This window comes from Moschus berezovskii, chromosome 7 (assembly GCF_049115385.1).
Source record: "Moschus berezovskii isolate FMDL1 chromosome 7, NW_MosBer_1.0, whole genome shotgun sequence".
In the NCBI taxonomy this organism is placed as follows: domain Eukaryota; kingdom Metazoa; phylum Chordata; class Mammalia; order Artiodactyla; family Moschidae; genus Moschus; species Moschus berezovskii.
In genome coordinates, this window is record NC_142466.1 from 71,127,740 (window position 1) to 71,146,099 (window position 18,360).

The 18,360-nt window shown below is 43.0% G+C and overlaps 1 protein-coding gene across 3 annotated transcripts in view; it reads right to left on the bottom strand.

Moving 5' to 3' along the window:
- Positions 1-18,360, bottom strand: part of ANKS6 (ankyrin repeat and sterile alpha motif domain containing 6) — a 63,263-nt gene that overhangs the window by 15,904 nt on the left and 28,999 nt on the right. For 2 of the 3 annotated variants that reach the window (XM_088838002.1, XM_055427129.2), the window contains exons 12-14: positions 10,163-10,346; positions 5,359-5,426; positions 2,914-3,030 (exon numbers count right to left, since the gene is read on the bottom strand). In XM_088838002.1, the coding sequence (XP_088694128.1) occupies positions 2,914-3,030; positions 5,359-5,426; positions 10,163-10,346 (369 nt within the window). Of the gene's footprint in view, positions 1-2,913; positions 3,031-5,358; positions 5,427-10,162; positions 10,350-18,360 lie in introns of all 3 variants that reach the window. The other variant, XM_055427128.2, reaches the window with a different exon arrangement.

Sequence of the window (18,360 nt, forward strand, 5' to 3'; positions counted from 1 at the left end):
CTGATGCTAGGAGGGATTGGGGGCAGGAGGAGACGGGGACGACAGAGAATGAGATGGCTGGATGGTATCACTGACTCGATGGACATGAGTTTGAGTGAACTCCGGGAGTTGGTGATGGACAGGGAGGCCTGGCGTGCTGTGATTCATGGTGTCGCAAAGAGTCGAACACGACTGAGCGACTCAACTGAACTGAACTGAACTGAAAGCTTGGCTTTCCTCACCTCCATCCTCTCCTTGGCTCACTCGTCTGGCCCTTGCAGGCCTGAAGAAGGAAGGGTCCTAACTCCTGAGTTAGAGCCTCCTCACCATCACTGACCCTGTCCTCTCACACAAGCCTCTGTGTACTTGACTGGGTTACCCTCGACCACGCTGGGAGCCCTAATCTGTCCTCTAACACCAAGTCCTTGTTCTCCATGATTCAGCCACTTCTTCAGTTCTTTTTGATAATTTTTTAAAACTTTTGGCCACATTGCACAGCATGCGGAACCTTAGTTCCCTGACTAGGGGTTGGACCCGTGCCTCCTGTAGTGAAAGCCTGGAGTCGTACCACCAGGGAAGTCCTCTTTAGTTCTTTAAACACACCACACATGTCAGTGCAGCACCTGAGCACATGTGCCTCCCTCTGCCTGTACCCTTCTTCTACCTCTTTGCCAGGAGGTCCTTATCTTCCTTCAGATGGTGGCCCTCCTTCCCTTGTCCAGGGATGTCTTCCAGGCCCTTGCCTTACCAGGTCCCACCCTCTCACTAGGAGCTCTCACAGCACAGTTTGCCTCTCCTGTGCTTGTGGATTACACCAAGGCAGGACAGGTCAGGACACAGACACTGGGTTCTAATCCTGGCTCTGCCACTTACTGACTGGGTGATTATGGTCAAGTTCCCTGACCTCTCTGTGCCTCAGTTCCCACATCTGTAAACTGGAACCAACCTCAGGGGCCTTCCGTGAGGGTGACATGAATGACAGAAGTGATGTGCTCAGAGCAGTGTTGGGCTCAGAATGATTCTCCACGCTCAGCACTCACACAGAACCTGGGACATGGCAGAGAGTCAAAGGACAATTTTTTCATGAATAAATCAATGGTCCAAAGACTTTAGTGCTGGCTTCAGGTGATCCACCCACAGTAAGCCACCCTAAGGTTTCTGTTCCTTGGATGAACCCTTCCTAGCAGCCAAGACCTGCCCACATCCTGCCCTTCATGTCTAAGGGAAGAGCAGAAATGGTGCTGGTCTGAGAGTCAGGACTCACAGTCCCTCTCGGAGCCTCTGCTTCCCTCTCTGTAAAGTGAGGCAGTGAGTGTCCTGGACAGGTGAGCAGAATCAAGGAAGAGACTCTACTTACAGAGCAGAAAGAACACACAGCAAAGACCTGCAGGAAAATGCTCAGGCTCACATACACGGGTAGCAATGCCAACTACAACATTTGGAAGGCCCACTTCACAGCCTTGATGTTGGTTAGTCTCTAAGTCGTGTCTGACTCTTTTGTGACTCCATGGACTGTAGCCAGCCAGGCTGCTTTGTCCATGGGATTTCCCAGGCAAGAATACTGGCATGGGTTGCCATTTCTTTCTCCATGGGAATCTTCCTGACCCAAGGGTTGAATCTGCATCTCCTGCATTGGCAGGCAGATTCTTTACCACTGAGCTAGCAGGGAAACCCACCCCATAGCCTACAGACTAGCAAAACAGCGATGACAACAATGGCAATAAACCAGCCCCAACCTGAGTGGGCTCAGGGCAGGTTGGGCAAGGCTGGCAGGGTTGGCTGGAGGAGCTGCCTCCATACAGATCCGCTCTCACATTCCCAACTCTGCTCCTGGGCTGAACAAGGGAAGTGTGAGGGTACTGGCCACCCAATTAACTAAGGAAATGTACGTGAAGTGATCTGTGAATGACAAAATGCTATATGGATATTCACTTGCCATTGTCACTACAGGTCTGATCAATATTTCTGTGCCTACCCGGCAACATATAGATAGAACCATAAAACAGTCACAATCTCTGACATAACCTCATGTTGTGGAACACAGCCTGAGGAACAAGACAACAGAAGAAAAAGCATAAAGGCAGAGAAGTCCGTTCTGGTACTATCTATAATGGTAACATCCCCTTATTGCCCAACGAGTCAGGAGCTGTAAGGCAAAGTGTGAAGAAGCATCATGTAAGCAAGTATATTGGTTTGGCCAAAAACTCTGTTTGGGTTTTTCAGTAAGCTGCTATGGAATAAGAGACAACAAAATCCAGCCCACAGTAGAAGAAAAGGCAGAAGGCAAAGGAATGTGAATAGCCCAAGAGCAATTGTACAGCTGCAGAGTGATTGGTGCCTCCCTTCTGTGTTTCGTTTGCTTTTTGCATATGTGCCTTTGGGTGGGTAGGTGGGGGCATTGCTAATCTTTAGCTTTAAAGCTGATGACAAAAGTGCAGGATGCCAACAATAACAACAGTGGCTGGCAGATCTCTGTGTGCCAGGTGCTCTGCTGAGCATCTCAGTCCTGGCAGTCAGCCCATCACCCCCACCCTCCAGACCAGAAAGCGAGGCTCAGAGAGGGGTGCAACTTGCCCAGGGTCACTGTGAGTGGGGGAGCTGGGTCAGCCTGACTTGGGGGCCTGTCTTCATCAACTTCCACTGTGCTCCAGAGGGCAACACCCAGCCCTGTGGGTTGAGATGATTGGAGGGAATATTTAAGCCGGATCTAAAGAGAAATCAACTTATGAGAAAAGAGGCCTGAAAAGGAACAGACATACTGGAAGGTAGTGACCCACTGGCCTTGAGAAGTGTGTGAGTGGAGCCAGCCTCCACCAGGTATGTGTGGGAGACAAAAATCAGACCATGAAGGTCCTTGGAACACCAGGGCCAAGGATCCTAGTGAAGCTCTCAGCTGTTTGAAACAGAAGAAAAAAAAAAGATTGGGAACAATACCTTGCCTGCATTCAGTTCAGAAATTGCTGCCAAAATCTGCTGCCTGGATCCATCTGTCTTAATACCCAGCTCCTTCAAGTCGCCGTCGGTGAGTGTGAGGAATGCTTCCATATCCACCTGGGGAGACAGAGGGGGATTTGCTGCCATCTGCTCAGTGCCACACCTCTTTTTTCCCAACCACAACCAGACTATCGTGATTATGAGCTATTAGTGCTTATTAACAGTGAATTAATGATGATTTACTACTTTCAATTCCCGGCTTGATGCTGAATGTTTATTTGAAAATATCATTAAAAATAAACTCTCCTCAGTTCTCACCCTGGAATTTTTAGAAGTGCATTCTGGAAAGACTCTGAAAACAAAATAAGTGAGGGAAGTCTCTGAGACAGTAATCTGGGTGACCAGAGTGGTAGAAAGCCAAGTCCGGCTGATAGAAAGTTCATTGTAATGTTGCTGCACTTTGAACAGTATGGGATACTGTACAGAAAATATGAGTATATGGCGGTACCCACCGTGTTTACCCTCCACAGACAAGAGAGATGCAGACTGTGGAAAGACAGAGTGAGAAAACAAACAAGCAGAAGCAATAAAGGCAAGAAAGACTGTGGAGGACCGAGGCAGAACGGCTCAGAAAATGGCATCTCGAAGCTGTTCGAGCCCTCGTCTTTACCGGAGAAATTCTAACATTTCCGGCATCCCTGCCGGGGCCTCAGCTCCAGGAGAAAGTTCTTCCCTTTCTTTCACTTTTCATTTTACTTTCCTGGATTAAAAAAAAAAAAATCTTGAACCAAGTTTGAGTCAGTGGGGAAGGGTCTGCTCCTGTAGCCAACGCCATGCTCTCTCTGAGATGCAGAGAGGGCCCCTCTGATAACGATAAGCTCCCTGCATCTCTCTGGGGCTTTACAGATCACATGACACTGACAGGCTGAAGGAACAGGTGACGTGGTTTTGATGGAACACACCTGCCCACTGACCCTACTGGACACTCCCCTCCCCATATCATCCCAGACCTGAGGCAGAGACCCCACACCCAGCCTGCGTGTGGCTCCCCGTGGCCAGCTCCTCAGAAAGCATGGAACACATGAAATAAAAGCAGGCAGCCGTCTGCAAACAGGAAAGATTTTTCTGACAACGAGAAAAACTGCTACTGAAGTTTAAGGCATCGAGAAGGCAGGAAGGACAGACTGGATAGGGCAGAAAAGCAAAAAAAGGAAGAAAGTCGTGGCACCCCTGACTTCTTCTTAAACTGAAACAAAACTCCTTAACTGGGTCTCAAGCTTCCTGGAGACAAGGAGGGATCCTCATGCTACATTAACTGTGACCGTTGTCATGTACTAAACTGGGCACTAGAATGTTCTAAGCCAGTGACTGTACCCTGGTAGCTAATGGGCCCATCGAGGAGTTTTATTTCGCTGACAGTAAAAATTTTAACATCTTATTGAGATGTAATTCACTTACCATACAATTCACCCATTTAAAGTGTAAAACTCAATGATTTTTTAGTACAGAGTTGTGCAATCGTCACCACACTTAATTTTAGAGCATTTTCATCACCCCAAAAAAGAAAACCCATACTCATTAGCAATCACTCCCATTCTCTCCTCCCCACATTCCCTGGCAACCACTAATCTACTTTCTGTCTCTACAGATTTGCCTATTCTGGACATTGCATATAAATGGAGTCATACCATATGTGGCCTTTTGTGACTAACTTCTTTCACTTAGCACAGTGTCTTCAAGGCTCATCTGTTTTGTAGAGTGTATCAGTACTTCTTTCTTTTTAATGGCCAAGCTACATTCCAAGGTAGAGTGATAACACATTTTATTTACTCATTCATCAATTGATGGGCATTGGGGATATTTCTGCCTTTTGGCTACTATGAATAGTGCTGCTGTGAACACTGTGCAAATGCACACTTTCAATCATTGTGGGTATATACCTACCTAGGAGTGGCATTACTGGGTCATATGGTAATTCTCTTCAACATTTTGAGAAACTGCCGAACTGCAGAACAGTTAATTTTTAAAAATGTCATTGTGAGTGCTTTTAGGATTGTAAGTGAGGGCAAATAGGAACCCTCTTAGACTAATACAGACTCTTTATGTCCAGATACTTAACACAGATTCATTATAATTTGCTTTTTACCTACTTTAAACCTAAAAACTGGCTAGGCAATCCCCTTCAACTAAAGGAGAACAGAACAGACACAAACTTTACTACAGAGAGCAGAGCTCAAAATTACAAAATTTTATTACAACACAACAAGCCATAAGGTCCCCAGGATTTCACTGTTATGAATGAACCAAATGTGCTGAACACAAATTCTATTTCTTCAGCCATCTCAATGAAAAAGATCAATCCAGGCTTAAAGAATGACAACCTACATATTTAGACAACTGTTTCATGCTAAGATTTAAATGGACACTCAAAAAGAATATTCTTACCTCTTGTTCCTCAAAAATGGGCTGATATTTCTCAAGTGATAATTTCTTAAGGATTCCAGTCAGTTCATCTTCAAGAGGGAAAGAATGTAAAATAAGATATTTTAGAATTTGGTAAAATTGCCTCAAGAGTGATCTTCAAACTTTCATAAAGTCGTGGTAATCGTATTTCAAATGAAATTCTACAAGAAGCCCTGACACAGAACACTGCACTCCTGGGGTGTAGCTGCAGGTGGGTCTCGAGCCACATGCTGGTCATACTCCTCCCTCAGGGCAGGCTCCCAGCATTCCCCGAACCCCAGATCGGGCTGTGAAGACAGAAGACGGGGAGCCTCATGGCTAGGCTGACTCTCCAATGGCTGCAACTGCCAAGTTCTTGGAGTTCTAGCTTCTGGGCCTAAAACCCTATGCTCTATCCCTGAACAATTTTAAATTGTGATTTCTCAGCTGCTGTTAGCTACACTTGGAATAAACCCTAAGACCAGCACCCCTTAGCTAGACAGAGAAAGAGCTGGAGAGAACAGGCAGGGGGCTTCAGAGTCAAGGTCTGGTTTAAGCATTTGGGGACTGCGGGCTTCCTGAAGAAAAAGCGGGTCTGAGTGGAGCAGGAGAGCCACATGGACACAGACCAGGGGAAAACAGAAGATCTGGGGTATCAAGTTATCAGAGCAGGGAGGGAGACAGGGAAGGAGACAAGACCAGCATCTGGGGGGCTTAGAGAAACATCCATTCACACGTTCAAAAGGGGTTACCAGACTAGGCACTGGGGACTCAACAGGGACCAAAACAGACCACAAGCAAGCTGACAGGTCAGTAAGGAAAAACAGAGCAGGGTGGGGGAGGTTGACAGGGGATGTGAGAATGTTGTTTTATGTCAGGGAAGGTCTCTCAGGAGGTGACATTTTAGCAGTAAATGAAGAAGCGAGCTGTGCAGATACCAAGGCAAAGAGCACCAGCAGCATCCAGGCAGAGAGAACAGCAAGTGCAAAGTTCCTGGGGCAGTGGGTGCAGCTTACAGAAGAGAGGACTGGAAGTTAGGTGGTCAGAGGTCTACTCATTCATCATCCAGCAATGGCTACTGTGCCTACTACATGCTGGGAATGCAAGTACAGACAGGTCCCTGTGGTAAAGGAACTCAGCATGACTGGGAAGATATACTGAAGAGGGTGACGGACGATGCCCCGTGCTCACCATCAGGCACCCTGTACTGGATACCCATTTGCTCTTAACAACCCTATGTGGCAGACGCTATTACTGCTCCCATTACACATGAGGAAGACACAGAAAGCTGGTACCATATCTCGGGTGAGATCACACCACTAGTCCACCGCACAGTGGGGATTCAAACCCAGGGGCTTAGCTACCAGGCCTCTGCCACACACCACTCTGCCACCTCTCCCACAGGGGATGAGCACATGGTGAAGGGCATGACTAAGGGGACAGAGAGGACAGCTGGCCAGCCCAAGGGACCAGAAAAGCTTCAAGGAAGAGCTGCTAATGAGCAATGGTGTTATGAGATGGAATGAGTCCCAGCCCACACATAACCCATTATAGATTCAGGACACCTATAATGTTATTCCCTCCGTGAGTCTCTCTTCACATTTGTGTGCTGGCTTTCTGGGAGGGGGAATGTACACATATATGTAGATACATAAATTTACAGCAGATTTTACTGATGTAAGGATGTATGTGCACAATTTATATATGATAATAAATTACATGATACTCTATATTATAAACTCCATATAGCCAATGCCTTCATTGGATATCAGGCATTTCACTAAATGTCTTCACTGATTTTTGCATCATTCTTGTAGCCAGAGCCAATGAGTATAATTCCTACATGAAGGCTTGCTGATGCTTCTGTTCAGGTGAAAATGTGAGATGAAATGAAACAACGAAAACAATGCTGGAACTTCATGTGAGCAACTCTGCTCAATCAGATAAAGGTTTACAAATCCTGAAAGACTATTTAGACTATTTTCGCAATTTTCAGTGCTAGAACAGCTATAGACATGACACTTTAAAGTTTAACCTGCATAATTAACACTGTCTAGATGATATCCAGATGATCAATAAAACATTAACTCAAGTCCTGGTGGGTATTTGCTGATTTCCATGGTGTAAATACATCATCATGGCTTATTTCAACCTGCCAATGTCATGTTCCTGGAAATGGAACTGGGAAAGATGCACAGAAGTAACACATCAGTACACAGTATTCCTACCATGAAGAAAGAAGAGACATAAAGAACCTCAAGAGCACAGATACTAGAATACAGTAAAAGATTAGAAAAAATATATTTTGATTTAAATGCCACATACCTTAACATGTAGCATAATCAGCTTAATAATAAGTTCATATAATTTGACTTGTCTATTTTTTTAACACATATTTTTGTTGTTGTTGTAACTTGACTTTTAACAGCTGTGTTTAATTGCCAGCTCATATGTTTCCTTGAAGAAGGAAATGGCAACCCACTCCAGTATTCTTGCCTAGAGAATCACGTGGACAGAGGAGCCTGGTGGGCTGTTGTCCAAAGGGCTGCACAGAATCGGACACGACTGAAGTGACTTAGCAGCAGCAGCAGCACATGTTTCCTAAAAACTTAACAATCAGCTCTGGCCCAACTGCACACTATCTGCTCAGTCCCTGCAGTCTGGCCTGAGTGCCACTCTTCAGTGAAGCCCACGATGATGCTCCATGCCTTGCTAGTAACATAGGTTTAATCCCACCTTGTGTTATAATCATGATATGTTGCTATGCAGAATGTATCTGAATCCCCAGCCTGATGAACGATCAGGACACCAGCACAGCTTACAGCTCTCAGGGCTGCCCCAGTCACCTTCATGGAATGAATGTGAAGCTTACACGACATTGTCACCACCTCACCATTTCCTTCAGGAGGAGTGAACAGAGGGACACAGCAGGAGCAAGTGACCCTTCACGAGGCTACAGGTTTTCCACAAAAATATCATCAAGAATGGCTCTTTAGTGATGGACTTCAGGCTCTGGTCTGTGATAATCTAATGCCTGTAGGACAAGGGTCTTGCTGCCTCAGGACCCAGAAACCCCAGGAAGCAAAAGTAGGCTTTATAAGCCAGAGAAGGTAACCTTAAAAAATTTTTGTTCTCAAGTCCTCCTCTGTTTTTTATCCCAACGAGGCTTTGCAAACGTTTTTTTCCAATAATGAATGAAAGCGGAGAAGAGTGGGCACAGACAGGGCAATCAGATATCCACTGTCTCAACTCTTTTTGGGGAAAATGTGGGGCACAAATCCCAAACTGAATCACTAGGAGTTTAGATTCCTAAGGCCTTCTGAGGCAGGAGAGTTCATGGGCAACTTAAGATGCCACACAAAAAGTCTCTGGTGGTCTAGTGGTTAGGACTCCACGCTTTCACTGCAGAGGACCTGGATTCAATCCTTGGTTGGGGAATTAAGATCCCACAAGGCATGTGGTGTGGCAAAAAAAAAAAAGATCATTATATGTATATACATAAAGAAAACACAGGGAGGAACAGGGTTGCTAGCCAACCTCTGAAGCTTTTATAAATGATTGCGCTAGATAGCACAAAACAATAAAAGCAGTACCCAATAAAGAGGATGCCAGTGGTAGTGTACATTTATCAACGCAGTACAGACCATAGCCTGTGCAGCTGATTTCAACTTATCACTTGCTGGGCAGAACTTGCTCTGCACTCCCTCCCAGCAGCTGCAGTGAGACGCCTGCAAACCACACACACAGTGAGAATCTCCTCGCCTGTCTGATTCATACTCTGATTGCACCTGCCTGGTCCCTAGCTCTCATCAAAGCTCCGCTCCCTCCTCTCCCACCCCTGCGCCCAGGAGCCTCCAGAGGGCAGTTTTTAAAAGGATGAGCTGCTTCTCTCCTTTATCATTTCCATCTTCACACCTGGGACCTCTACAGTGCCTCCAACTCCCTCCCTGCTGTCTGATCCATCTCCCTTTCCTCATCACCTCCACTCACGCAGGTTCCAATGTTCTCCTGGTTACACCTCCTGCTTTTACTTGCCCTCCATCCACTTCCATCTTCCTTTAAGGAGCTACTTCCCTCCCGCTCCCAATCTACACAATCTGACCCTAACGGACCCTGGCTCCAAAGGCAGACACACTCTGCCCTTGAGGACACAGAGATAATCAAGGATGGGCAAACAACCCAAGTCATTATCAACATAGCCAAGACAGGACAATTATCTTTACCCATGGGGTTTTGCTGGAGCTGCTAAGAAAGCAGCACACTTTCTACTGGGGTGTCTAGGTTAGTAGGAAGAAGAAGCATGAAGCTGCAGGGGGTATCCCTGCCACCGCTTGAAGACAGCCTACCTGAAAGATGGAATGAAACATTCCAAAGCACATGGATTTAGACATGCTTGAAGCACACCCTAGATACTTCCATTAAGAGCCCACAGATGATCAGTGTTTTGGTTTTGTTTTTGCTTAAATCAGTTTGAATGGAGATTTCATCCCTTGCAACTGACAGAATTCTGATTTGTACAAGGTTCAGGGAAAGGTACAAAATGGATGGTGGAAAAGCAATTTTACAGGTGTACATCCGTGTATATAAACAAAACCAACCTACATTCAGAAACTACTGTATACCTTTTAGGTACATAAGTTCAGTGAAAACAAAAATGCAAGGTACAATCAGGGAAGGGAAAGATGTTTTGGACTGAAAAAACTAAAAAACACCTGACCCAGGATAGCTATAGCAATGATGGGTACCTGCTAGGTTACCATGGTGAAGAGGGAAGGGTGGGGTTTCAGGACCTTTCAGGGGGACTCACCCTCATCAGTGATGGTGCCACTGCTGGAGCCCCCACTGCTTTTGGACTGCCGGTGGGACGAGGAAGAGGACACAGAGGACTCGGCCGCGTGCCCTTTGGGAGAAGGGGACGGCGTGAGGGTGGGGGAGGTGCTTTTGGAGGTAGTGGAGGTTCCAGATGGAGGCCTTTTGCTTGTCTCCAGTTTCTGCTGAAAAGAGTAAGACAGATATACAAGCCATCACCTGGAGGGCAGACATGATTCAAACAGACACCCACAATAGGGAACACGGGTGATATATGACTCAACAAGATGTCTAACCAGGACTATGAAATCTACTTCATAGAAAACACGCAAAGCAGAAACCATAATATCAAAACAGTTTCAGGAAAATCCTCCTCTGAGAAGAGAAAAGGAAGGGGATGGAAAAAGTGGCACAAGAGGAGCCAGAAAAGCCCAGTCCTAGCCCTGTCCAGATAGCAGCCAGCATCATGTCCTTGGCTGAGTCCCCTGACCTCTCACTGCTGTGCCACACTAAGTTGATTCAGTCATGTCTGACTCTGTGTGACCCGACAGACTGTAGCCCACCAGGCTCCTCTGTCCATGGGATTCTCCAGGCAAGAATACTGGAGTGGAGTGCCATTCAAGGGATCTACCTGACCCAGGAGTCGAACCCAGGTCTCCCACATTGCAGGCAGATTCTCTACCATCTGAGCCACCAGGGCAAGTCCTTGAACCCACACCTCTCTGGCATCTCCTGCAACGGCAGGCAGGTTCTTTACCACTAGCACCACCTGTGAAGCCTGGTGACTACTCACTGACCAGCTCTAAAAGCAAAGTGTGGCTTATTAACACACGTAGGCCCATTTTGCTCTGGATGTTCCTTCATCTAAACCAGTCACTTTCAACTACTCACCACAGAACACTTACTATTTTTCCTTTGTATGTGTTGCACACAAAAAGAGGCCTTTTTATTTTGAAGTACTTTTATTTTATAGAAGTACAGTTGATTCACAATGTTGTGCCAGTTTTAGGTGTACAGCATTAGTGATTCAGGCGGGGTTTTTCTTGCAGCTTATATTCCATTATAGGTTATTACAAGATATTGGGTATCATTCTCTGTGCTTATACACAGGGATTTACTGCTTATACAGTAAACCCTTGTTACTTATCTATTTTATATGCAATAGTTTATATCTGTTAATCCCATACTAATTTGTCCCTCCCTGCCCCCTTTGGTAACCTTGAGTTTGTTTTCTATGTTTGCGAGTATTTTTAGACTTAAATTATGGAAACTAAGAAATTAACACTGGGATGGTACTATCAGCTAAACTGCTGATGGTACTCAAATATCTGTGGTTGTTTCACTGACTCTTACTTTGGTCCAGGATTCATGCTGCATTGACCCATTTTGTCTTCTTATACTCCTCCAACCTGTGATAATTCTTTGGTCTTGCCTAGTCTTTTACAACCTCACTACTTTCGAAAACTCCTGGTCAGGTATACGTCAGGTAATTACTGTGGGTTTGTCCTGTTTCCTCATAATTAGATTTACTTATGGATCCTGAGGTTGACAACCACAGAGGTGACGGGCCATTCTCAGTGCATCACACCAGGAGGTACAAAGCACCAATACCTTATCACTGATGATGATTTAGTTAGGGTGGGGGTCTGTCAGATCTCTCCATTATGAAGTTACTATTTTTCCCTTTATAATCAGTAAATATCTGGGGAGACATTTTGAGCTAAATATTTTTTTTTCCTGTTTGTTAATTTTAACATTCTCTGGTGCATCGTCTCTGGAGCAATTACTACTGTGATGTTCTAATGGTGATTTGTTATTTCCCATATTCCTTCCACATTTATTACTTGGAATTCTGTTCAGAAGAGTTGTTCCTTCTCCCCCATTTATTTATTCAGATCAGTATGGGCTTGTGGATATATATTCTCTGGGCTATAATCTAATACTATTGTTATGCCCTGGTCCCTTTTATTGGAGGGTGGTATTTAGATACTAAAATCTGGATAGTAGGTTGTTCATGGCTACTGGGATGTCACTCCTTCCAGGTCCTCTCAGTGAACAGAGGAAGGAAATCTATGAAGTCTACTAACCTACGCATACACATATAGCCATACTTAGTCCTCTAACAATCTGTGCATACATGTATGCTTACAAGCACGCATTCATACTGATTCATGCTGAGCTCTGACTCCAATCCAATATTCACAGCGTTAGTTCCACCATTTCCCCTATGACTCAATCACTGACAGTTAAAAACTGAGCTCATTATTTGTTCAACCTTAGTATATGTGTAAAGTGTATATATACATATATATATACACACACACACATGTAAAGCAGTTTCAGAATTGCTGGCCTATAACACCTACAAGGAAAAAAAAACTCAACTAGAATACAATGCTTATGTACAGTTCTTTTTGTCTTTACTCTTACAATCTCCACTGACATGTTTTCGCCCACCTTCTACAGTGTAGGGTTTTCATTCACTTGTAATACAGCTGGATCTGTTGTCACAATCTGCATACATCCTTAGTTACTGGTTGATTTAAAATCCACATGCAGTAAAAATAACTTCTGCGTACAATTCTTCAGGTATTGATAAATAAGTAGAGTTGTGTATCCACCAACAGAGTACCATATGGAACAGTTCCATCATCCCCCAAATTCCCTCGTGCTGTCCATTTCTAGTTAACTCTTCCCCTACTCCAATCCATGGAAATAACTGATCTGTTTTCCATTCCTATAATTTTACATTTTGAAGAAATTGTCATACACGTGGAATCAAATGATATGGACACTTTTTTGTCTGGCTCAGCATAACATTTCTAAGATTCATTTAAGTTACTGCATGTGTCAATAGTGTATTCTTTCCCATTGCCGAGTAGTATTCCATTGTATAGGCTTCCCAGGTGGTGCTAGTGGTACAGAACTTGCCTGCCAATGCAGGAGACGTAAGAGACATGGGTTCAGTTCCTGGGTGGGGAAGATTCCATGGAGGCAGGTATAGCAGCCCACTCCAGTATTCTTGCCTGGAGAATCCCATGGACAAAGGAGCCTGGTAGGCTACAGTCTATAGCGTCGCACAGAGTTGGACACGACTGAACCAACTTAGCACTCATGCACATATTCCACTGCATGGGTATTATCACAGTTAGTTTACATATTTACCTGTTATGAGATGTTTCTAGTTTAGGGTATTTATGAAAAATTGCTGTAAACATTCACAAACTGACTTTTGTATAAATATAATTTTTAAAAAATCTATTTGGGTAAATATCTAGGAGAGAGACAGTCAGGTCACATGCTCAATGTATGTTCAGTTTTATAAGAAACTGTCAAACTTTTTCAAGGTGGCTGTAACATTTCTGCATTCCCATCAGCAATGAATGAGAATTCCAGCAGTTCCACATTCTCACAGCTCTTGTAACTTAATTTTTTTTTTTTAATTTTAGGCAGTCTAATAACAGGTGTTATTGGAGAAGGAAACGGTAACCCACTCCAGTATTCTTGCCTGGAGAATCCCACGGACGGAGAAGCCTGGTAGGCTACAGTCCACGGGGTCGCATAGAGTCGGACACGACTGAGCGACGGAACGGAACGGAACGGAATAACAGGTGTAGAGTGCTATTTCATTGTGGCTTTAAGTAGCATATCCTAAATAATGATGTTTAACATTTTATCATATGTTTACATGCCATCTATATATCTTCTGAACAATCTGTTCAGATAGTTTGCCCATTTTTAAATTTGTTGGTTGTTTACTTATTGTTGAGTTTTGAGAGTTCTTTATTCTGGATACAAAACCATTATCAGATACATGATTTGCAAATATTTTGCCTAGTGTGTAGCTTGTCTTTTCATTCTCTTAATGCTGTCCCTTGCAGGGCAAAAGATCTGAATTTTTATGAAGTCCAATTTAACATTTTTTCTTTTATGGGTCATGCTTTTGGAACTATATCTGAAACTCCATGCCAAATTCAAAGTTACACAGATTTTCCCCTAGGAATTTTATAGTGTTTCATTTTATATTTCAGTCTATGATCTATTTTGAGTTAATCTCTGAATTCACTGTGAGATATATGTAGGGGTTCATTTTCTTGCATATTCAATCGTTCCAGCACTATTCGTTGAAAAGACTACCTGTTCTTTGTTGAACTGCCTTTGCACCATTGTGAAAAAAATGTAGTTGACTATTCTTGTTAGGTCTATTTTTAGCCTCTCTATTCTGTTCCAATGACCTATGTGTCTGTCCTTCCCTAATACCATACTGTTTTACAGTAAGTCTTAAAACTAGGTATTGATAGTACGATTCTTTTTCATAATTCTTTTGCTTATACTTTCTTTGCATCTTAAAATAAATTTCAGAATCACTTTCTAGATCTCTACAAAAAGAGCTAGCTGGGATTTTAATTTGGATTATATTGAATCTATAGATCAAACTGCAAAAAAAACTGATACTTTAACAATATGGAGCCTTCTATCTTTCCATTTATTTAAGCTTATTTATCAATGTCTTGTGGTTTTCAACCTATAGATTCTGCACATACTTTATTAGACTTATACCTAAGGATTTCATTCTCATAATACATTTTCATATAATTTAATTTTTATATAATACATTTCTAATGTACTGTAAATGATACTTTCAGTTTCAAATTTAAAAAGTCTAATTATTCTAATTATTCATTGCTGCTGAATAAAAGTACAATTGACTTTTGCATATTGACTTCGTATCCTGAGACCCTGCAGAACTCACTTGTTAGTTCTAGGAGGGTTTGTGTAACTTTTTTGCACTTTCTGAGTAGGCAAACATATCATCCTAAACTAGAGATAGCTTTATTTCTTCCTTTCCAATCTGTGTATCTTTAACCTGTTCCTTACCTCATCACATGAGCTGTAGGATAGGTTTTGGCGCAAAGCTGAAAGAGGCAACACCCTTGTTCCTGATCTTTGGTGAGAAGCACTCAGTCGATTATCATCAAGCACAATTCTAAGTACAGGTTATCTTATATGAGGTCCAGAAGTTCTTTTCAATTCTCAGTTTGCCAAAACCTCTGATCGTGAATGGAGTTTGAATTCTGCCAGGTGCTTTTTCTGCATTTTATTCTTCAGTCTATCAACCTGGGGAAGTATGCTAACGAAGTGCTCTTTTTCAGCATTTATCCTATTCAGTGTTCCCTGAACTTTCTGGACCTGTGGTCTGGCATCTGTAATTAATTGGGGGAAAAATTCTTGGCCATTAAAAATATATATATTCCTTATGCCCCACCATTCTCTCTCTCTTCAGGGGTTCCAATTACCTGTATGAGAGCATTTGCTACTATCTCACAACTTTGGGGTGCTTGGCTTTTTTTTGCTTTGACTTCTTTTTTACTTCATGTTTCAGTATGGGTAATTTCTATTGCATTACTTTGCCAACAAAGGTCCATCTAGTCAAGGCTATGGTTTTTCCAGTGGTCATGTATGGATGTAGAGTTGGACTGTGAAGAAACCTGAGCACCGAAGAATTGATGTTTTTGAACTGTGGCGTTGGAGAAGACTCTTGAGAGACCCTTGGACTGCAAGGAGATCCAACCAGTCCATTCTAAAGGAGATCAACCCTGGGTGTTCATTGGTAGGACTGATGCTAAAGCTGAAGCTCCAATAATTTGGCCACCTCACGTGAAGAGCTGACTCACTGGAAAAGACTCTGATGCTGGGAAGGATTGGGGGTGGGAGGAGAAGGGGACGACAGAGAATGAGATGGCTGGATGGCATCACCAACTCGATGGATATGAGTTTGAGTGAACTCCAGGAGTTGGTGATGAACAGGGAGGCCTGGTGTGCTGTGATTCATGGGGTCTCGAAGAGTCGGACACGACTGAGTGACTGAACTGAACTGAACTGATCTTCAGGTTCATTGATTCCTTCCTTGGCTGTGTCAAGGAAAGAATCTTTCTACTGAGGAGCCCATCAGAGGCATTCCTCATCTGTTTTTTATTTCTAGCATTTCCATTTGGTTCTTATAGTTTCCATTTCTCTGCTAAAATTGCTACTCATAGGAGTCTGCATGTTGTTTGGATTGTCCACTACAGCCTTCAGCATATTAATTAATTCTTTTAAACTTCCTGTTACATAATTTCAACACCTGTTTCACATCTACATCAGAATCTGATGACTGCCTTGTTTGTTGGGAGCCCGGTGTTTCTTGCCTTTTTACATGTCTTACAGTTTATATTAAAAATTGGATATCTCATATAGAATAGCAGAGACCAAGGTAAATAGTTTTCATGCCTAGAAATGGGTACACCTTTCTTTCTGCTAAGCCTTTAATGTTCCTTCTTGCTAACTACATCCCAGAGTGGAAACAGAAGTCCCTTTCTTAGACTTTAAAAAACTTTGTCAATAAACTGTCTATATTATTAACGGATTCTTCCTTCTGCTTTTCTGTAAAGACAGCCATTCCATAATAAAGCTACTGATTAAGCAGGAGACAACTGGGATATCCCTACAAAACAGATTCTATTTCAGTCGAGGGCAAAGAAACACAATACTCTAGGCCTGTAGACAACATTACTGGGGAGGAGGCAGGTAAATATAAGATTTGGGGTGCTCTGAAATGTTTGAACTATTCCCTTCATCTCCAGTGTGGCAGATTGATCACGTCCTGGCATCATCTCCACCCTTCCTGTACCCATACTCTTTGCTACATAACTGTGTGGTCTCCTGCAGTGGGTGTGATGACTTGCTTAAACTTCACTGGTTTTCAACTAATGCCTTTGATGTTGCCATCAGAACATGTCCAAACTTGTTATGGACACACGTGGACCCATTATTCTGATCATCGTAGCCAACAATCAAACATGTAAGAGATCCCCTCAGTCCAGAAGCACTGCCTAGCTAAGCCCAGACTAGGCTGCCCAGCCACAGATGTACAAGTATAAGAAATGTGTTGTTTTCAACCACTGTGCTTTTGGGTGGGAACAGAAAGCTGATATTCCCAGGGGGCCTTTGGGCTTTCTGAGATCTGGGAAGTGAAGCACACTCTGGCCCCACCCCATCTCCATTCTGTATCTGCTAAGGCACACTTCACATCAGAAGTCATGCCTTACAAATATTTTACCACTGCAGTGTGCTTGCTTTAAGCAAAGTGCAAAACCCAGAATCATCAGGCTCATATTTTGAATATTAATTTCTAATTCTTCCTAAGGGAGTCTTTGAAAAGCACTTCATGTCTCCATTTTGCTGCTAGAGCCTTTGACAGAAAGCCCACTCCTGTGTCCTTTGATTTAGGACAGTGATTTCTAAGAATTTCGGCTGGGCTGGCTGAAACACTCTCAGAAGAGAAAAACCGATTCCTCAGACCCTACCCTGAGAGTCTCATTTAGTTAAGCTGTGTGGAGCCCAGAAATCTGAGTTTTCAAATAGCTCCCCAAGTTTACAGCATATTCTTATGCTAGGAATATCAGGTGATCATTAAACTGGATTGTTTCTCCAGTTTTCTCTTTCTTGAATGCATCTTCTGATACAATTTCCTTTCATCAGAACACAATTATACATACCTTAAATATGACAGGTGCATCCAGGTGATGCAATGGTTACTATAATTTATAACTTAGATGCCTCCCTATTTCCAACACCAATGAAAGGAAGCTAATGATATACAACACATCTAATAAGACCATCAAAATAGAAACAAAATTTTAAACAACAGAGAAGAGGAAAACTACATCAAAATTCTAGAGTAGCAGATTTACTGTAATGAGTAGCTGAGTTTCCTAGCAGCAAAGGCAAAAAGAGAAATATGCTAATTATAGAATTTTTACTATTGGATAAAATAAAACATATTGAAGTATCAGTAGACATTTTGTACCTAGAGCTGAATTCTAAAAGGAACTTAATTTCATAAATCCTAGTATACAAGTAATTTTGAACATAATAGAAAATATGCTAACATATACAGAGATTTTTTTCCTAGAGCTACACTGTAAAGAAACTAATTATATAGGACCAATTGCATAAGGGACTTTGAATAATGAAGAAAGCTGTATAACTAACAATGGTTGGACAGAAAACAAAGACTATTTCTCGTACATCCATTACGATATTAATCTCTGAAAGCACTCTGGGCAAAGGTCCAGGGCTGAGGCCTTCAGACGATCTAACTTTTCCCAGGGATAAAGCTTAAGACATCTAGAAAATAAAATGAAAAGTGGGGTT